The sequence below is a fragment of the Anas acuta genome, chromosome 4 (assembly GCF_963932015.1).
Source record: "Anas acuta chromosome 4, bAnaAcu1.1, whole genome shotgun sequence".
NCBI classification, from domain to species: Eukaryota; Metazoa; Chordata; class Aves; order Anseriformes; family Anatidae; genus Anas; species Anas acuta.
Window position 1 is genome coordinate 26,581,421 of NC_088982.1, and position 18,280 is coordinate 26,599,700.

Genomic DNA, 18,280 nt, shown 5'->3' on the forward strand with positions numbered 1-18,280 from the left:
GGAAGGCAGTGCCATAATCACTGAGCTATCCTGGATCTGCCTGTGTAGGAGTGAGAAGCATCTCTTATCAACAGACAGATACTGTGCACCATGTACACTCCCAAACCATCTCCAAAGCACTGGAAAGTGGTTTTGGTCATCTTTATATTGTGTTTATACTCTTTATATGCTTAACCCACAAGGCACCAGGTTCCAGAGCAGTGAAGAGGTATCATCTATGTTGCAATTGCCACCAACTTTCTTCTTCTGCTACCTACAGTCTTGTTGGTTTCAGCAGGAATTTAATAAGGCTAACACTGACCTTTTTTAAATTCTGACTTTACTTCTTAACAACATTTTTTTCCTGAGTGCTGTCCGTAATCTTGCAAGCTCTGTGCATGCAGAAAGAAAACAATAAACGAAACTAAACACATAGACTGCAAAAAGGTCTGTATAAATGTCTAAATACTGATAGCCCTAAACCTAGTAGCTGGCAACAGCATGTAATCTGATAAAATAGGTCTGATTTTCAGCCAGTGAAAACTGGCATCATTCCATTTTTGTCGATTAAAGCACTGTAAATTACACTAAAGGAGAATCTTCTCTTTTTTATTAGTTGTCTGAAATTTTTGTTCCAAGTGAATGATCCTTCCTCATCTCCACCCTTTAAATTATATCTGGTCAGGAGAGACTCTATAAGTGAGCTCAGAAATGAAGAGAAATGTTTATAAGGAGAGTTCAGTGCCTGTAGAAAATATACATGACAATTAGGAAGTTAAGCAAAAAGTCAAAGGATGAATATAAACTAAGTCAAAGATCTGTATGAGCTGGTAAAGTATCTATCCTACATTTGAAGAGAAGAAGTTGTTAAACTGACCACCACTGACCTGCAGGTGTAAATGTACGACTTGCATGAAGGTGCATGCCTGCAGATGCAATCACAAACAATAAGACTGTGCAATAGAAACAGCAAGCAAAAGCCTGACAAATAAATGCCAAGACACTTGACCAGGCCCAAGATGGATCATGCGTTCCTCACAGTACTGTTAAATGTCCCTGAAAAGTCCCTGAGCTTTATGAGCAGATCAGGACTGTTTCCTGTTCTTCTAGTCCCACACACAAGGAAAGTAGGGCTGCTACACTGCCCCCTCTCCTTCCCACAGCTCTCCTTCTATTCTATTCTATTCTATTCTATTCTATTCTATTCTATTCTATTCTATTCTATTCTATTCTATTCTATTCCATTCCATTCCATTCCATTCCATTCCATTCCATTCCATTCCATTCCATTCCATTCCATTCCATTCTTCAGCTTAATGGCAGAGTCATTATTTAGGGATTTTCTAATTCTTGGGCATTAGCCGTAAAATATCCCTTGAAAATCTAAATTGCTAAGAATTGGCCTTAATAATACTTACCAGTGAGTAGCATAAGGCACTGCCAAGAGCAGCAAAATAACGGGGCTACACAGGTGTGGGAGAAGAACACAAAGAACCAGAACACTGCCGTGTTATCTAACCTCTCCAGAGGATCAGCCAGAGCAGTGATAATGCATGCTTATATTGAGCCAGCAGATTAATTTCACTTAAAAAAAAAAAAAAAAATTAAAAAAAAAAAATTAAAAAATAAAAATAAAAAATGCATTTCCAGCTTTCCTGAAGCAATCTTGCAGGATGGCAGAAGCTGTTTCTGCACAGCTGACAACCAGATAGATGTACACATTTAGGAGGAGAGCACTTTGGCTACACATGATCCTTCACACAAATTTTCACTGCTTTACTCAAGCACTTCTCCTTACTCCAAATTTTGTGGAGGCAGATGGGAGACCATATCAGAGGTTTCAAACCTGTTTCAGTGTGTAATATGGTGACGGCCACTGGAAATTTGTCTGTGCAAAAGCAAAGGATTTTATAACTGGAATTGCTTTGTCAGCAGAGCTGGGATCTGTCACAACCCAGTTCTCATGGATTAACAGACCCTGGACAGAGGAGGCTTAATACTTGGTTGGAGGTTTACCAGGCAGCCTGTGGCAAGGGCTACTCCTGTACGTATCAAGCTGCTGCAGCTGTGTCAGACAGAGCTGGTCTGGCAGAGACTTTTGACAGCACATAGCCACCTCACTCTAGCATCCTTCATTATAACACAAGTGCTGACCTCACTGCAGCACCTAGGATGGGATACTGTTATTACTCTAATACTTTTTGTCTCTTTGAAGTTGCAAGTATCACAGTCACGCCATGACCTTGTGGTCTAAGCCTGCATCTGGCTTTCACTCAGCAGGAAAAATGATGTGCAGACAGCACCACTCTAACAATAAATCAGATCCCATTTGGGTATGCCTTCCAGCATTTCCCAATCTCAAGTGAAGCATGTTTCACTGTCACAGGAGAGAGAAAGCCAGGCTGTGCTCCAGCTTGGCAAAATTATTTACTTGCTGGCAATCTGCTATGTGTTTTACAAGAGGTCTGAGCAGATTAGCAGAACTCTCCCTTTGGCCTTAAAAATCTGTGTCTCTATGACAACAGTAATGCTGCAGCATGATTCAGGAATCTACATTGCAACACTGAAGCATGCCTTGTCAGTAGCACTCTCCTAGTAACCACATCACTTGTGTGGGAGAAGTGAACAAGCCCAGAGAAGCCTGAAAAGACCAAGTTGGGGGAAAGTGGGAGATTTATTTAGTCAGTTACAGCATAGAAAATGACAATTTCATTTTGACTCCATTGTCTTTATGGCTGTCTTTGGTTCATATAAAAACAGACATAATACTAAATATACGTAATGCTTACATGAAAGAGCAACAAGCTCACAGTGGTATTGCAGTCAATCAATAAAATATTTCACTTAAACCTCTAGATGGTTTATTGCAAGAAGAAACAACAACTGTGTTCATACCTAAACATTCATTATCACCTCTGTTGGCACAGAGAGGTCTGACAGGATGAGATTTGAACAGATTTATCACAGCTCCCTGCTTGAGACAAGACTGCATTGATCCAGAGTATGATTGCATTTGAACTACCAAGGATGTAAGAACCTACACCTCAAACAAAAAGGTCTATTTTTATTAGAGATGAAAAACCTGTCTTAAATCCAAGCTTTCCCAGAGAGCTTTTCCATTACCTGCCTGCAGGCAACAGATATCTAGTAATATTTTCATGCCTGACAATAAAAATTCACTGATGAATATGAGTGTGCCTGATGAATATGGTACCTGAGGCAGCGGGAACTTTGAGATGGGTCCACTGGTGTCTTCTCCCTAAAGTATCGAGAAAAAAAAAAAAAAAGATCTGGTCTCACCCTGCTTCTTCTCACCAGGCATATCATATCACTTCCAGAAAAGGCATGATTTCCCCTTCCCAAGGCACTCTGCTTGAGCCAGAGGGCAGCAGCTGGGACAGAGCAGGTGCTCTCCTCCAACCTGCCCAGCCTCATCTTTGTGCTGGTGAAAGTCAGTGGAAAACTGTTTGGTTTTTTGTTTGTTTGTTGGTTGGTTGTTTTTTGTTTGTTTGTTTGTTTGTTTGTTTGTTTTCATGGATTCCTAGGATCTAACAGGTGCATTTGGTTTGCCATCATTTACTCTGCACCTTGCTCTCAGCCATTGGTCCTCAGGCAGCCATGGGTGCTATGGAGGATTTGGTTGCTCAGAGTATGCTAAAAAACAAGTCACAAGTCTCCTTCTCAATTAACAACAAAGCTGGAAGGAAACTCATCTCTATGCCTTTTCCAAAACATTAAATCTTTCTGACATTTAATGAGGGCAACTCCCATTCCCCACAGAAACTTAGGTTCTGTCACATCCATAAATGAAGAGCTCCTCTCATTCACTCACTTGTCAGACTCCCCCTGATCCTCCATGACACGTGTCAGCCACAACCCCATGCCCCAGCATGTGCCACTTCCCACGGGCCCTGCCAGCCCTACAGGAAAAAAAAAAAAAAAAAAAAAAAAAACACTCATTTTCTCCCCTTTGACTGGTCTCTGTTTATTACAGCATAGAGCTGAGAATGAGAGCACTCATCTGCTTCTGGCCAATACCTTTAGCTGCTCTAAAATACCAAGCCATCCTAAAATTAAGTTCAAATAGTGTAATATGAGAGACAGAGACTGTACTATGGTGTACAAAGAGTGAGACATCTTTCCAGAAACTCAGGCCAATCAAACAGTGGCATATTTTTAAGATTAAGTTTCTGAATGCAAAAGCCAGAAAAGTTTCTACCCACTCATCTTTCTAAGAACTGTCTCTAAAGTCACTTAGCCCATCAATATCACTGCAAATCTGGCATCTTTAGAAACTGGAGCAAAGGCTATCATCGAGTTTTGCATGCTAAAATTTAGTCAAAATTTGGTTTGTTTGGGTTTGTTAGTTTGGGGGTTTTGTTTGTTTTGTTTGTTTTATTTATTTTGGAAGAAATGTAATCTAAGTACTAAGGACTCCTGGGACCAGTTACCAAAAGAAAATAAACCATGTATGCAAGAGCAAGAGGAAATCTAAATTCAAAGATGTCATGCTGGAAGATGGGAGTCAAGTCCCTCTGTCTGCCGTACATATTTAGAGCTCTGGGACCCTGCTCCTTCATCCAAGATGAGAGAGGCACAAGCCTCTCACCCCAAATGCTGCAGGAGAGACAGGAATGCCAAATTACATATGAAGCATGCTACTCTGAGATAGGTGTGTCCAGCTAAGAATGAAACTTGATACATGCTTTGGTACAGCACTGTTCCAGAGTAAGGAGAAAACAAAAAATCAATTGGATGAATCAAACCATTCACATCTTTCAGATTTTCTCAGATTATACTTAAATCTAGTGTGCATTTGAAGTTAGATGCAAGTGCCACACAGAAGGATATGCCATTTCACAACCATTAGAAAATCATTGCCAGTAAGCACTGACACTTCCAAGTGTTCAGACTTCTATATTTACTTAGTCAGACCTGAAGTATGATTTTAACAGACTCACCACCTCAGCTACATGCATGAACATGCTCTTTTTTCTGGTCTGTACAGAGTACAATTTTACAGAAACTTCACTTTTTTGTCAAAGCTGGCTTAAGGAGTTGCCATTACTTTTTCTCTCTTCATTTATTTGATACAAATGTTTGTGAAGCTTAACTAGATACCTGAATCAGTGACAACAGTACAGATGAAAAATACCATCCACACCAATGGCAAAGTATTTATATGTACATTGCACACATAAGCCCATTGTTGACTTTTCCTGTCAGTGAATTATCTAGGAACAAGTGCACTTACTAGCTGTCCCCCCACATCTTCTACCTTTGTCTAGCAGCAGCTCCCCAGCCCCTCTGAGAGGAAGTAGGTGCTAGCAACACCTTTCCCAAAGCCCACACAGACTGAGATACCTTTATTCGCTTCTCTCCCACCTCCTTTTACACCAAGAAAGGTGAGGAACTCATCTTAAAAGCCTCATCTTAAAACCTCATCTTAAAACCAACTCCCAAGAAAAGGAGCTCAAAGTCCTGGTGGCTGTTGCAGGCTGTTCCATAACTGAAGTAGATATTCTTGCTACACCAGATCACCCTCTGCCTCATCAGATTGGAAGTAATAGAGCCACTAATAAACTGAATTATTTATAGTGCTGACAGGTATTGACATGTCAATTGCATGAATGGCTTTTCTGCACATGCTCAAGACCAGCCCCCCATGTTTTGCTGAGACCTAAGGCCATAGGGAAAAATAGAAAAAAAAGCAACAAGGAAGTGGAACAGTTAATAATTGATACAGAATTCAAATTGTCTCAATATAATCAGAATAACAGAAAACAGACCTAAGAGAGAGCTAAAACTGGTCAGTTGGTGCTTAGAAGTGGGTTTACAGCAGTTACACAATACATACAGCCTCAAGGAAGGCAGCACAAAAAGTATGCTAAATATGAAATACAGGAAAGGTGAAACAAAAGAAGGGAGTTACAATTGAACAAAATCTAGCCATTTATTAAATCTTTCAAACATTAATCTCCCTGGTTTTGATGTGCACATTTTAAAATTAAAATTGACATAATTAATTTTGCGACAACCTTCTGCAAGCAAAAATAGCGGGAGGATAGGTTCTGACTTGCTAATTGGGCACATGTTACAGAAATCACTCTTGTAGGCATTTGTAGGAGCAATCTTACTAAGTGGGCAATTCTGCCAGCCTCTCTCTGGCTTAATCTGCCTGCTATGAGATACAAAGATCTTTGCGTTTCATCCCATTCACAGCAGTAACCTTTGTGCATGTGTGCCTCCATCAGTTTACATATAATCCATGCTGCTTTTGCACCCACATTGCTTCCTGCTACATAACATGCACAAAATGCCACATTTCACAAGGGTTTTGTCATGGTTCAAATGCCATATTCAAGCAACTAGCTCCCACAAACCCTTGCAAAAGAACAGTTAAACATATTTTATCACAGCATGCTCATAAACCAAGGAAGATAGTGTATAGGAAACATCCCTGCAAAAGTTGCAAGGAATTCAGCATGTTTGTGCTGCTGGTATTGCCCAGTGGAACAACAAATCGACCACTCCCTTGGGAAGAACACATTTAGCAACTCAAAACACACTGTAATCATCTCTAAATACATTTAGATTACATGTCCTGAGTCCCTCTGTGTATCCTTTGCAGGATACACAGGCTGAGCTTGTATCTCTGTCCGTTCACTGCTGAACAATTGCCCATGGAGGCCCTGCACATACACAGCAATTTGTAAATATGCATTATTTTCTAACATAGCTGAAATGCTGTCCTTCAAAGTTGCATAGAATGCACTGGCAAAAAAACAGGAGTGGCTTTAAAGTTACAGCATGAGCACCCACAGCATTAAACACCAGTGGAGACAGAAAGCCCAGCACAGCAAAGAGCTTGTGGAGCTGACCAAGTTGTTGCTGTTTTAGTTTTGTTTTGTTTTGTTTTGTTTTTTCCAGAAATTCTGAGAGGCAGATTCACAAATACCTTGTTGGTATTGATGCTGAACACAAATGGGATTTTGTATTGTTTATTTGCACCAAAAATTTAATTTTTTGTTGTTGGTTTTGTTGTTTTGTTTTGGCTGTTTCAGTCATTGCTTACCCTTCATAACTGAAGTCAAAATAATCCATTCTTCATAGTACAGTAGTATTAAGCAATGGAGACTGCTCTGTTCACACACTTTGGAAGTATTTCTTTCCCTAGAGGGTTAGAAACTAGTCATTTCACTTTCACCGTGCATCTGTACACTGCACGCAAATTTAGAAGTTACTAGGGTGCTGACAGTGTAGTTTAGATATCTTTCCCTTTTTATTTTCAAAAGGATGGATAGCTATACAGATCCATAGACTTTGGTAGCAAACACTTGACACCCAGTACTTGCATGAGCACATGAAATTAGCCAAGCTAGTCACCTACCCAGTGTATCTGAAGCCCTCTTCTGTTGCACACTGAGTCAATTACAGTGAGTGTTCTGCACATTTCTGCCCCTTCTTAGCAGCCTCAGAGCCACTGATGGGACCAGGCTGTCCCCCACTGACCAGAGAGAGCCAAGATGGGGTCACTTTTCAAAAATAGGGTCTCATTTAGAGGAGGGATGGATTTCTCAGGAAACAGCTGTGCTTGTACACGAGTCTGTATTTCTGTAGTCAGAGAAGCAGCAAAAATAATCTCCAAACCCAGTCATATCACATCTTTTGCAGAGCTGGCATATTGTGCTTTGAGATAACGCAGTTGTGCTAGGATATTACAGCCCTAAGTACGGTTTATGAATTTATTTGTCCTCTGCCAAGGTGTGAATTGCTGCATAAAATAAAACCCAGCACAAATTGGGAGATTCTGGTACTCATGGATTCACTTCAATTCGTGAGAATGAATTCTTTCCCCAAACGCATCTGAGTTTACAGATGTAATAAATCTCAAGAAATTCTCTGTTCAGTGCCAGTACAGTCTGTCTTGATCTTCACCTATGGCTCCTTGACACTGCAATAATACAAATAAGCAAAACACAGTGCTTCAAGTCGCTATGCTGAAAGACTGCTTACCCAACCTGGAGGAGCATGAGCACAAAGTAGTTAATTACTAATTGGGCCGTACTTTCATGTACCAGACCTCCACTCATCAGGAACCAAATTGCGGAACTGAAAGCATAACTGAGTCCATCAGATAAAATTCTTAAATATTCCTCCATTAGTTTTCTGCTACCACTTCTAACAGCTTTAGCTGATGCAGATTCATCTTCTGCATAAATGTCAAGTAACAAACATGGCATGCAAAAGTAGACTGCTCAAAGAAACATTGCTCATTACGAGCAAACCACCATGTGTGGGAAACTTCAGGAAGAAAACATTAAGCATTTCAGTTTTGTTTGAAGAGCTCATTCATGGTTACATTATTTTTCATTGAATTCATGTTTTCTGGTGATTGGCAGCCTACAATTCATCCTTACAAATAGCAGCACTACGTTTTTCCCAATCACAAATCCAATCTCCCTGGCTACACTGGGAATACATTTCTGTAACTCAGTCTTGTGAATATCTGTTAACACCAAAGTGCAAGGCTGTTTTGTACAATAAAAAACCTGCCCATTAACTTGTAGGTGGAATGGAGCTAAGAAAAAATTCATTTCATACAAGACACTGGATGCCAGGATCAGGTCTGCTTATCCATAGTGCTGATGGCCAGGGAAAACAGAAAGGCTGCTCAATTATTCTAAGTATAGATACAGGCTAATGAAGCAGCACCTAAAGGCTGTTGAATTGTTACCCAGCATATCTATTCCCACTGGTGGGATGCAATTTTTGTTAATACCATCAATGACTAAGTTTTAACTCAGAATATATGGCTAATCTCTTCAGCAATCTTTCTCTATTCTTATTCATTTGTATTCTGTAAGTGCCTCTGAACAGTAAATTACCTATGGAGAGCTCTTCCTGAGAAAACACACGGTTATTTAACATATTACCATTTCTAATCCAAACCACACAGAGCATGACAGCCTTATTTGAATTCACATTTAGGGTCAAAGCAACAGAACCCTTAATTCAAATATTCCACACACTGTGGGCTGGAATTTGTATCAACAAGATTAAGCACACAAAAAATTATCCAGTGTCCTTTGATTGCTAGACCTTGGACCTTCCCTCTCTATGGAGAGCTTGCCCCTCTGTCATCACCCCCTATTAGTCCACTAACGAGTATGTGCTGCACATCTGCCTCCACAAAAAAAATGCAGATACCAAACAGATTTTGTATACAACCCACCTAAAAGAGAGTCTGCTCCTCTACTTACAATCATCAGATGAAGCCACTCACCTCCTGTACTCTCCTCCTGAATCCAGTCTGCTTTTTGTCCTGGGGAACATAGATTTTGTTAGTTCTGATTATTGATCCAGGCTGTCCAGACATATCAGGCTAGTAACACCTAACATTTCTCTACATAACCCTGTCTCCTTTGTCTTACTATTCCCTTTTTCTTTTTTTTTTTTTTTAATTATTTGTTTGTTTATTGAGGTGAAATGAACATAATACATCAGTAAAGTATGCTATATTCCTTCTGCACTTCGAGTCTCCCTACAAAATAAAGATGGGTTAGTTTTGTATCATACTTAATCTATTGATGAAAAGTAGCGTATGCTTTGTGCATATTTTCTTAGCAGTAGCAGAATTTTGTTATCCTGTACTATAAATTTGCTATTTTTCTACCAATCATTGCTAGCACAAATTCAGTCTCTGCAACACAGGAAGTCCCAAAAATGTTGGTAACCTGCACTTGTTAGCCCTGCTGTGAACTGCAATATGTGCCATGGTGTTTGAAATGATGCAGACTTATCTTCATGCTTTAGTGGAGGTACAGCGGCTGAGGGAGCTGGGCTTGTTCAGCCTGGAGAAGAGGAGGCTCAGGGGTGACCTTATCGCTCTCTACAGATACCTTAAAGGAGCCTGTAGTGAGGTGGGGGTTGGCCTGTTCTCCCACGTGCCTGGTGACAGGACGAGGGGGAATGGGCTTAAGTTGCGCCAGGGGAGTTTTAGGTTAGATGTTAGGAAGAACTTCTTTACCGAAAGGGTTGTTAGACATTGGAACAGGCTGCCCAGGGAAGTGGTGGAGTCACCATCCCTGGAAGTCTTTAAAAGACGTTTAGATGTAGAGCTTAGGGATATGGTTTAGTGGGGACTGTTAGTGTTAGGTCAGAGGCTGGACTCGATGATCTTGAGGTCTCTTCCAACCTAGAAATTCTGTGTGATTCTGTGTGTGATTCTGTGTCATATATGCTTCATAAGCAATGGGATTCATTTCTGTAGAAGACCAGAATTCAGTCTGAAATTTCTTTTCTTTTTTCCTGTTACAACCATAAATCTATTTACCAAGAACACATCTAGGTGTACTTTTCCTTAACTTTTGTTTCTTTGTAGGACTTTCTTACTCCATACTTGTCAATACAGATTTAGTATTTACCTATGGTTACAAAGGTAAAGTAGATGCATGAAAAAGTTTTAAAACAACTGTCAAATCAATCTACATTTCGTTTCATGGTCTTGTAGCAACATCGCAAAGAACAGCAGAGTGTTTTTCAGGCCAGGCTTTTTCCCCAGTGAAGTATCAATTCAGTAGTGTGCAAAAGTTTTCCTGAGATATGCATGCAGAAAAAGTATAATACATGCAAAAAGTATAACACATATGCATTTTATATTTTTTTCATTTAAAAAAAATTCATTTTCAAAAGTCAAAATAGCTGGAATTTTTATTTGAAACTAATTTTATTTAGGAAAGTTTTTTTTACTCATTTTTAATTTTTGCTGAAGGAAAATTTTCACGTAGCTCAACATTACCTTAGTTTTTTGTACAGTTGTTCGTGAACTGAAAATTCAGCATCTTAGATAGACAGAACACCAAGCAAGACCACTAGGATTACTTCATTCGCACAGTTTATCTAAAAAAATAAACAAGTTCACTGGCCTAGTACTTGCCTCAGTATTTACCTCTCTGAAAAAAATTAAGCAACTGAATTATGTAATTAAAATTTTTAAAAGGATTTCACTTCCACATCCAGGGGGCAAAAAATATTGCACAGAAAGATAAGGTGTACTTGCATGAACCATGCAGTGTCTTGATTCATATAAAGTCAGAGGCTCTGCTGCCTTCAGCAAGCACAGGTTTTGGCCTGACACAATGGAGAACAAAACAGATGGACCTGGACTTCAAATGGTTTCTTCACAGAGCACAACAGCTGTACCTAAATTTGGGAGAATCTGCCTGGCAACAAAATGGGAGCACTTAGAAGTAGATCTTAATTAGTCAAATGAAATAAGTGCTCAAGGGCAAGATGTGCTTACAATACAAGCAGACAAAACTATGTACCATGCAATATTGACTGAACTAAATTAATTGAATGCTAAACAGCTGGACCTCTGTTACTAATGCTTACATAATATGCTTATATATATTATTGTTCTCTTTTTAACTTTGTCAAGCAACTCAAGTCAGAAAAAAACTTCCAGGATTATAGCTCAGACTGGCATAGCTATGCATTGCATAGCTGTTCCAGATGAGAAAGAAAGAAAGGGTAGCAAAGTAAGGGATTAAAAGAGTGATTTGCATCAGAAAAAATCTCTACACTAAATTAGCTCCTGACAACACTGAAAGCAGGTTACCTTCATCTGGTTATCATGATGGAGTGGAAGCCTTTTGAAATCACACAAGAGGTGAAGGACTGCAACACTGGGTTCTTAGGAGAGGTCATTCTCTCTCAACACACTGATGTCACCTGTCAAGAGTCAGGAGCTTCCAGTTGGTACTGCCAGGATTGGAGTCAAACCAATTTGTGGTGGCATTTTGATGATCCCATATATGTGTTTTGTTTTTTTTTTCCTTCTCATCAAACCAGGGAGGGTTAAATGGTAAAAGATAAACAGTAAACAGTAAGAGAAAAAAGAAAAAAGAAAAAAAAAAGTAAATTAGCCTCACCAAAAGGGGTCAGGAGCTTTGGTTCAACTTTTTGCAGATTGAGATGTAGCTGGTATCTTGTTTAAGTGTCCATTTCAAAGGAGAAGAAGAAAGGAGGAAGGTGAAAACTCAAAACAGATTCAGGAAAAAGGCATCTCAGAAAGAAATAAAGGGGAAAAGGCTGGGATTTCTGACACCTAACATGAGAAAGAAACAAACTCTTTCTTCTGAGTGCCACACTCACAGGGCTATTGCGTTACCAGCAGAAGTCCATGTGGATGGAGGGCAAGAGGAGTTCATCTCTGCATGACTAGCTTCAGCCTTTATCGATTGCTGTCTAGTCTTCAGACAAGAACACTAAGAATTAAGAAGTTTGCTGGTTTCAGCCTCACAGCAGAATAGGATTTAGGCCAGGGAGCAAGAAACACAGAAGCAGATAAACAAACAGGTCATCAGCATAACTACCAGAGTCCCTAAAGCTCCATTTCAAAAGACCACACTTTGGATTTAGATTATAAACTGAGAAACTGGCTAAAAGTGTGTAGAAACTAATGTGTGAAGGCTATACTTACCAGGACTGATTTGTAAATAGCAGTTAGGCATCTTTGCAATTACACAAATATCCCATCTGCACAAGTAGACACTGCTCAGTTGTTAACTGAGCACTTACTGCATGCGTGCTTCATTTAAGAAGTTTGAAGAGCAATAACATTGCTGCTAGTTTTGAGACAAGTCATCAAAATGCCTCAAATCCAAAGTTATATCTCTGGCACTGAAGTCAGAAATAGTATTATGTTTAAAAAACTGACATATTTTTATTTTGTGAGTAATATTATAACTTCTGAACAAGCATAAACTTTTGACATCACATCACCTTCTGCAAAGAGTTCTGCAGTTTATCTGCATATTACATTTCCCTTCAGTTCTTTCAAACCAACCACTAGGCAATGCCATTTATTGCCTTCTTGATCTGGAAGTGTAAGAGATTGTGAATAATCATTTCCTATTCAAGTTCATCATGCTAATTTGTGATCTCATAGACTGTTGTCATAACATTCCCTCAGTCCCTTCATACATCAGGCTGATGAATCATGCCTGAGCCAGTTTTGCCTTCAGTGGAATCAAGTCTGTCCTTAATCATCTCAGTGGCCCTTCTTTGCAGCCAATTTAGTACACCTATTTTGGAGAAAGAAAACTATGTGTAATAGTCAAGATATACCACAACATGGATTGGAAAGCATATGAAAGTTTAAAGAATTTTGCTTATTTTTTCCTAATAATTCCTTGATTTGCTTGTTTATCGCTAATAAGAATTAAATTATTACTAGTGAACAGGAAAAAAAAATAAAATAAAAATACCAGTATGCCTTGTAAGAGGTACTTTTACACACAAAAGCCATACTAGATAAAGCATATTATAGTGTTTTTGTGATTGCGAACAGTATTATCTTTATTTTAGACTCAGTAGGTCCTCTGACATCACTGACATAATCCAGGAGACAAATAAACTGGTAAGGCATTTTTAGTACAAGTCTCATTACTCATATGACTCTTTCACAAACCTTCAAGAGGCTCTGAAATGTTTCCATTTATTGAGACTACAGTAATACCGAGAAGTCCTGCTGTGTTAGCCATTAAAGAGATATTAAGCAAAAACAAACACTTCCTCTCCCAAAGGACTTCCAACCTCGTATCAGGTCTCAGTGGCAAATGAGATGTAAAAGTTAAAGGAGCAAAACAAGATAACAAGGAAAAATAAACTGGTACTAAAGGTGTTTGCAAAGTAAGGCAAGGTTATAATTCACTCCCTGAACTAGATTAGAATGCTGCAAGAGTGACTTTGTGCAGTAATAACATTTATTTTTTTGCTTCTAATGGATAGGAAATGATGTCTCCAACTGGGATAGAACAGATTCCCCCATATGTTAGATTTATTTTTATTTGAGAAACCTTCTTAAATAACTGACAATTTGTTATACTGCAGCAATCTAACCAAGTATTCATTTGGGTCAATATTGCTTAGGCTAAATTCTGACTCATATCCCACATTACAATCTGCCATCTGACTATAGAAAGTAAAAGGCTGCTTTCCTTTGGTCAGCCTGTATTCCTCACTGAAAATAAATAAAGAAATAAGTCATTTATAGATATAAACCCACGCTAACACAGTGACAGGGAACCATTTCAAGCAATTTTACCACTTTAATGTTAACTGCTCCAATCAGATGTTTGGCTTTATGGTGCCCCAGTCCCACACTGGACTTCAGCTGAAACCATCAATTTACCACTGTATGGATCATCTCTGTGGTGTGCAGAAAAAAAAAGAAAAAAAAAAAAAAAGAAGAAAAAAAAAGTTTTATCATCATAAATGCTGTCAGAAGAATAGTAACTATATGAAACAAGAAAAATGTAAAAACACATTTAGCAACCACATTCAACTTGATGTCGTTAGGAAAGAGATGAGCCAGTAGAAAAAAGTCGAACTCCAGCCCCATGTCCTTACATGTGGTTGAATGGTTCAGGGCACACAGACTAGAAATACTCTTTTGAAATGCCCTATTTAGACTCAGATCTCTAAGGAAGAGATCCTTTTGCTTGGTGTTTGGAGCTGCCTACCATGAAGAAGCACAGAAAAAAAAAAAAAAGGGGGTCTCCATTTGTACATCTCTGTAGAATAGGTCCTAGGTATGGAACCATGATTTTGTTTGTGAAGTTAATGTAACATGAATCTTTGTTTATCCCAGAGGTACTTCATATTGCAAGAAAAAAATGCAGTGGAAAATAAAGCAGCCTGGTGACATTAACATCTAATACACTGTTAACATCTAATACACTGTTAACCTCTGCGATATCACATTTCTAAAGCATATTTTCTGTGAACAGCAAGATTTACATGTATACATAACCAGTTCTTGCCATGTTTTAATCCAGTTATATTCTAGACCTGTGGCACTTCCGCTTAAGTGTATTCCCTTCAGCTTTCAGCTGCGGGTCCAGGAGCAAACAAAATGAAATGTTGCCAGATCAAGGACTGTATTACCATTCCTAGACATTATTTTCTAGGAAGCAGAAGTTTAATGTCTGGAACTGAGCAATAAAACACATTTTAATGGTTTTAAAGCTGGGAAAGAATCTAGGGAGCAAACAAAGGCTTACACATATCAAATAAGCTTTAATAATAATAATAATAATAATAAATCTTGGCAATCACGTAGCAATTTTGCGAGGGAGGGAGCAGGACCAAGGTAGCGCTCCGCGGTGCGTGGGCGCCCCCGCGTGGGAATCCAGCCCCCAAATCTCTGCAAGGACTGCCAAGGAAATCCTGAGTGTGCTGTGCTATCTGTTCAACACCACAGGCAGTGTTCCTGCTAGATTACTCGTCTAAAAGCAGAGTTAAGAAACGTGAATGCTCCTGGATAAAAACCATCATCAGCTCTTTCTCGTTATCAGGATATGGCTGCACTGGCTGAGGAAAAGGCAGAATTGAGGCAAAATTGGAGGGAGGGGTGTGGAACAGGCCACAGCTGATGGCACAGAAGAAGCAAGCTCATCATTATCTTCCACACCCTGAAGCAGAACCCCTGATTCTCACATCTGAACCTTCCCCTGGTTCACTTTGCATCAAGCACTCATGAAACTTTTGGGTAGTGCCCGCACCTTTCTTCTTTCTAGTACCAGCCCCTAAAAACAAAGCGATAACTGCAACTGGTACCTCACATAGCAGATGTCTGTGTGGTACCAAGCTGACAGATAATCAATATGCTCTCAGTATGAGATAACAGCTTACGTTTTCTTCTATTGTGTTGCATCTTTCTAAAAAAGAGGGGAATATTCAAGAGATTTTTATCATACATTTTTTCAAATTTATTTTGCATGAAAATTAAGTTAAAATTTCCCTGACTTTATAAACAGACAACACATTTTCTGCTTCAGCCCTTTGGTATTACACCACACGTGTGGCTAATGTTGGCTCCATGTCTGTGTGCCATGCCTTTAAAGCAGTTGCTGAAGCCCCACCACCAAGCAGCTGTCTCGACCTTTTTCGATGAGAAGCTCCTGGGCTTCTACCTGAAAGCAATGAAAACCAGCCAGGCAGAGCACCCTGCGTGACACCCCTGAGATGGGTTATTTCAAATCAATTGGTATAAGTAATGGGAAGCACAGAAGTTTAAGCAAACAGCAATGATCCATATTACACAGGTTAGTACGGTTTCAGCAGCAATTCAGACAGTTAGCAAACCATGGCACAGTTCACAAATAAGATGTGAACACTTGACCTTGTTCAATCCGTCACTGCATGTTTGCATCAAAAGATATCCGTTCAATAACTGCAGAATTTCTAAGTGGTCTCTCAAGCCCAGTGGCATGCTTTGAGAGCTTCTCCGACTGCCCCCAGGGGACCTGCAGATCCATTTTGCATGTGGTCAGCCTTCCTGAGATGAGCCTATTACCAAGCACTATCATAGGAACAGACATCTCAAGTCTAATTTCCCTAGCTAGAAAATTCATCATCAGTGCATATAGAATGAAAATTCCTAGCTCTGCAGAGGCTTCTGATGCTGTGGTTTGTTCAGTGGCAAAACCATTGTCCAGTTTTCTAAAGATCTGAGTTCAAACTCATGTTTCTATTTGATCTGTGTTACATGATTTAAACCTGTGATTTAACTCTCACGCCTGGAGGAAAAGTCTAAAATTGGATGAGATGTTCGCTCTTTCAGTGGGCATCTGGAGAAAGTAGTAAAATGCAATAAACTGGAAGCAGTTTAAGCATTAGTTCAAAAATAACATCAATTGTGAGATTTTGAAATTCAACCACTTTTGAGCTTAATTAAAAATTTATTTGAAAATGCTAACAATAATGTTTACATTCCCAATGGTAAAATGGCAGATTAATTTTTAATTTTGTGAAAAATAATTAACATCACTATTAAAAGAAAGAAGAAAAAACACACTAGTTTTAAAGTAGATAGGAAATATTTCTATGATAAGAAGATAAATAAAAGATCAATAGATCCGTAAGAAGATCAATAACAGTGTGGTCTAAATAAAATATAAAACACTATGAATATCAAAGGGGTAACTACAGCTCAGCCAGACGGTGTCAGATTGTCGTACAGGCTCCTGAATTCTTCTGGAATCCTCTTTGCCTCTGCTGGATCCAAACTCTGTATTTTGTCACAGGCTGCACAGGAAATCAAAAACAAATCTGTGCACAGAGCCTGATTTTAATGCCAGAGCTCCTCCTAACCAGTTTAAAAGTTTCCCTAATGTTGTCAGTCTATTAGTTAACTGAACAACTCAAGCCTGAACTAAAAACAGTATTATTATAGCTACCTAAAAATTGATCTTTAATCTTAAATTCTGCCCTTATTTTCTCCTTTCTTACTTTCTGCACTAAGAAGCTTCCCCTGGGCACAGAGAAGTGGAAGTGGCTTCTCTATAGCAGAAATTTCACTCAACAGCATTCAAGAGCAGCTCCTTCCACTTTAACAGCAACTATTTAAGCTAAGTGATGAAACAAAAAGAAAAATCAATAACCAAACTGTGCCTCTGTTTCAGATGGATACACAACCGATGATATTGAATTTTATTGGAATGGAGGAGAGTCTGCGGTAACCGGAGTTAGTAACATTGAGCTCCCACAATTTTCTATTGTTGATTACAAGATGGTATCAAAGAGAGTGGAGTTTACAACAGGTAAGCAGCAGCTAGTTTAAAAAGCTCCCCCACAACCCCAGAGATATCAATCTCTAACTTTTCTTAGGCATTAGTCATTGTATGCCTTCTTTCTTTCAGGAGCATATCCTCGATTATCACTTAGCTTCCGGCTCAAGAGAAATATTGGCTACTTCATTTTGCAGACCTATATGCCTTCCACATTGATCACAATTCTGTCATGGGTATCTTTTTGGATCAATTATGATGCCTCTGCAGCCAGAGTTGCTCTAGGTAACTTATTTTCAAAATCACTCCAATATATGGATACTTCCTGCCTTTGAACACAGTAGTGCCAATTCCATGCAGCTGATTTCAGAAGCATTAACTCTGGTCTGATGCTGTGCCTCACAGGGTCTTCACTGTTGGGAAGACAGGTAGATGTCACCTTGCCTATGTCTGATGTTTGGCTCTGCAGTTAGCTTGGGATCCTGACTGACTTCCAGTTGCTGTAGTGGTCTTTGGACCAGGCCAAAAGCAGTTTGCTTCCAAACTGAACCATAATGTTCTAATTCAAATATCTAAAGTTATCTATGCTGTGCTGCCCCAACATTTCACTGATGTTAAAAAGAGTCGACTTCAGCTGGATGGGTGGCTTGAATGAATATACAAGGTCCTGCGGACAATGGTGAAAATGTACACCAAATAATCCTGTTTTACACATATGGTTG

At 39.2% G+C, this 18,280-nt stretch overlaps 1 protein-coding gene across 3 annotated transcripts in view; it reads left to right on the forward strand.

The window, feature by feature from the left end:
* The window catches only part of GABRB1 (gamma-aminobutyric acid type A receptor subunit beta1), a 128,038-nt gene that overhangs the window by 99,397 nt on the left and 10,361 nt on the right, over positions 1 to 18,280 (forward strand). For all 3 annotated transcript variants that reach the window (XR_011095920.1, XR_011095919.1, XM_068680265.1), the window contains exons 6-7: positions 17,454 to 17,591; positions 17,691 to 17,843. Coding sequence is in view for 1 of the 3 variants with exons in the window: in XM_068680265.1 (XP_068536366.1) it covers positions 17,454 to 17,591; positions 17,691 to 17,843 (291 nt within the window). In the remaining 2 variants the exon portion in view is untranslated. The remainder of the gene's footprint in view (positions 1 to 17,453; positions 17,592 to 17,690; positions 17,844 to 18,280) is intronic.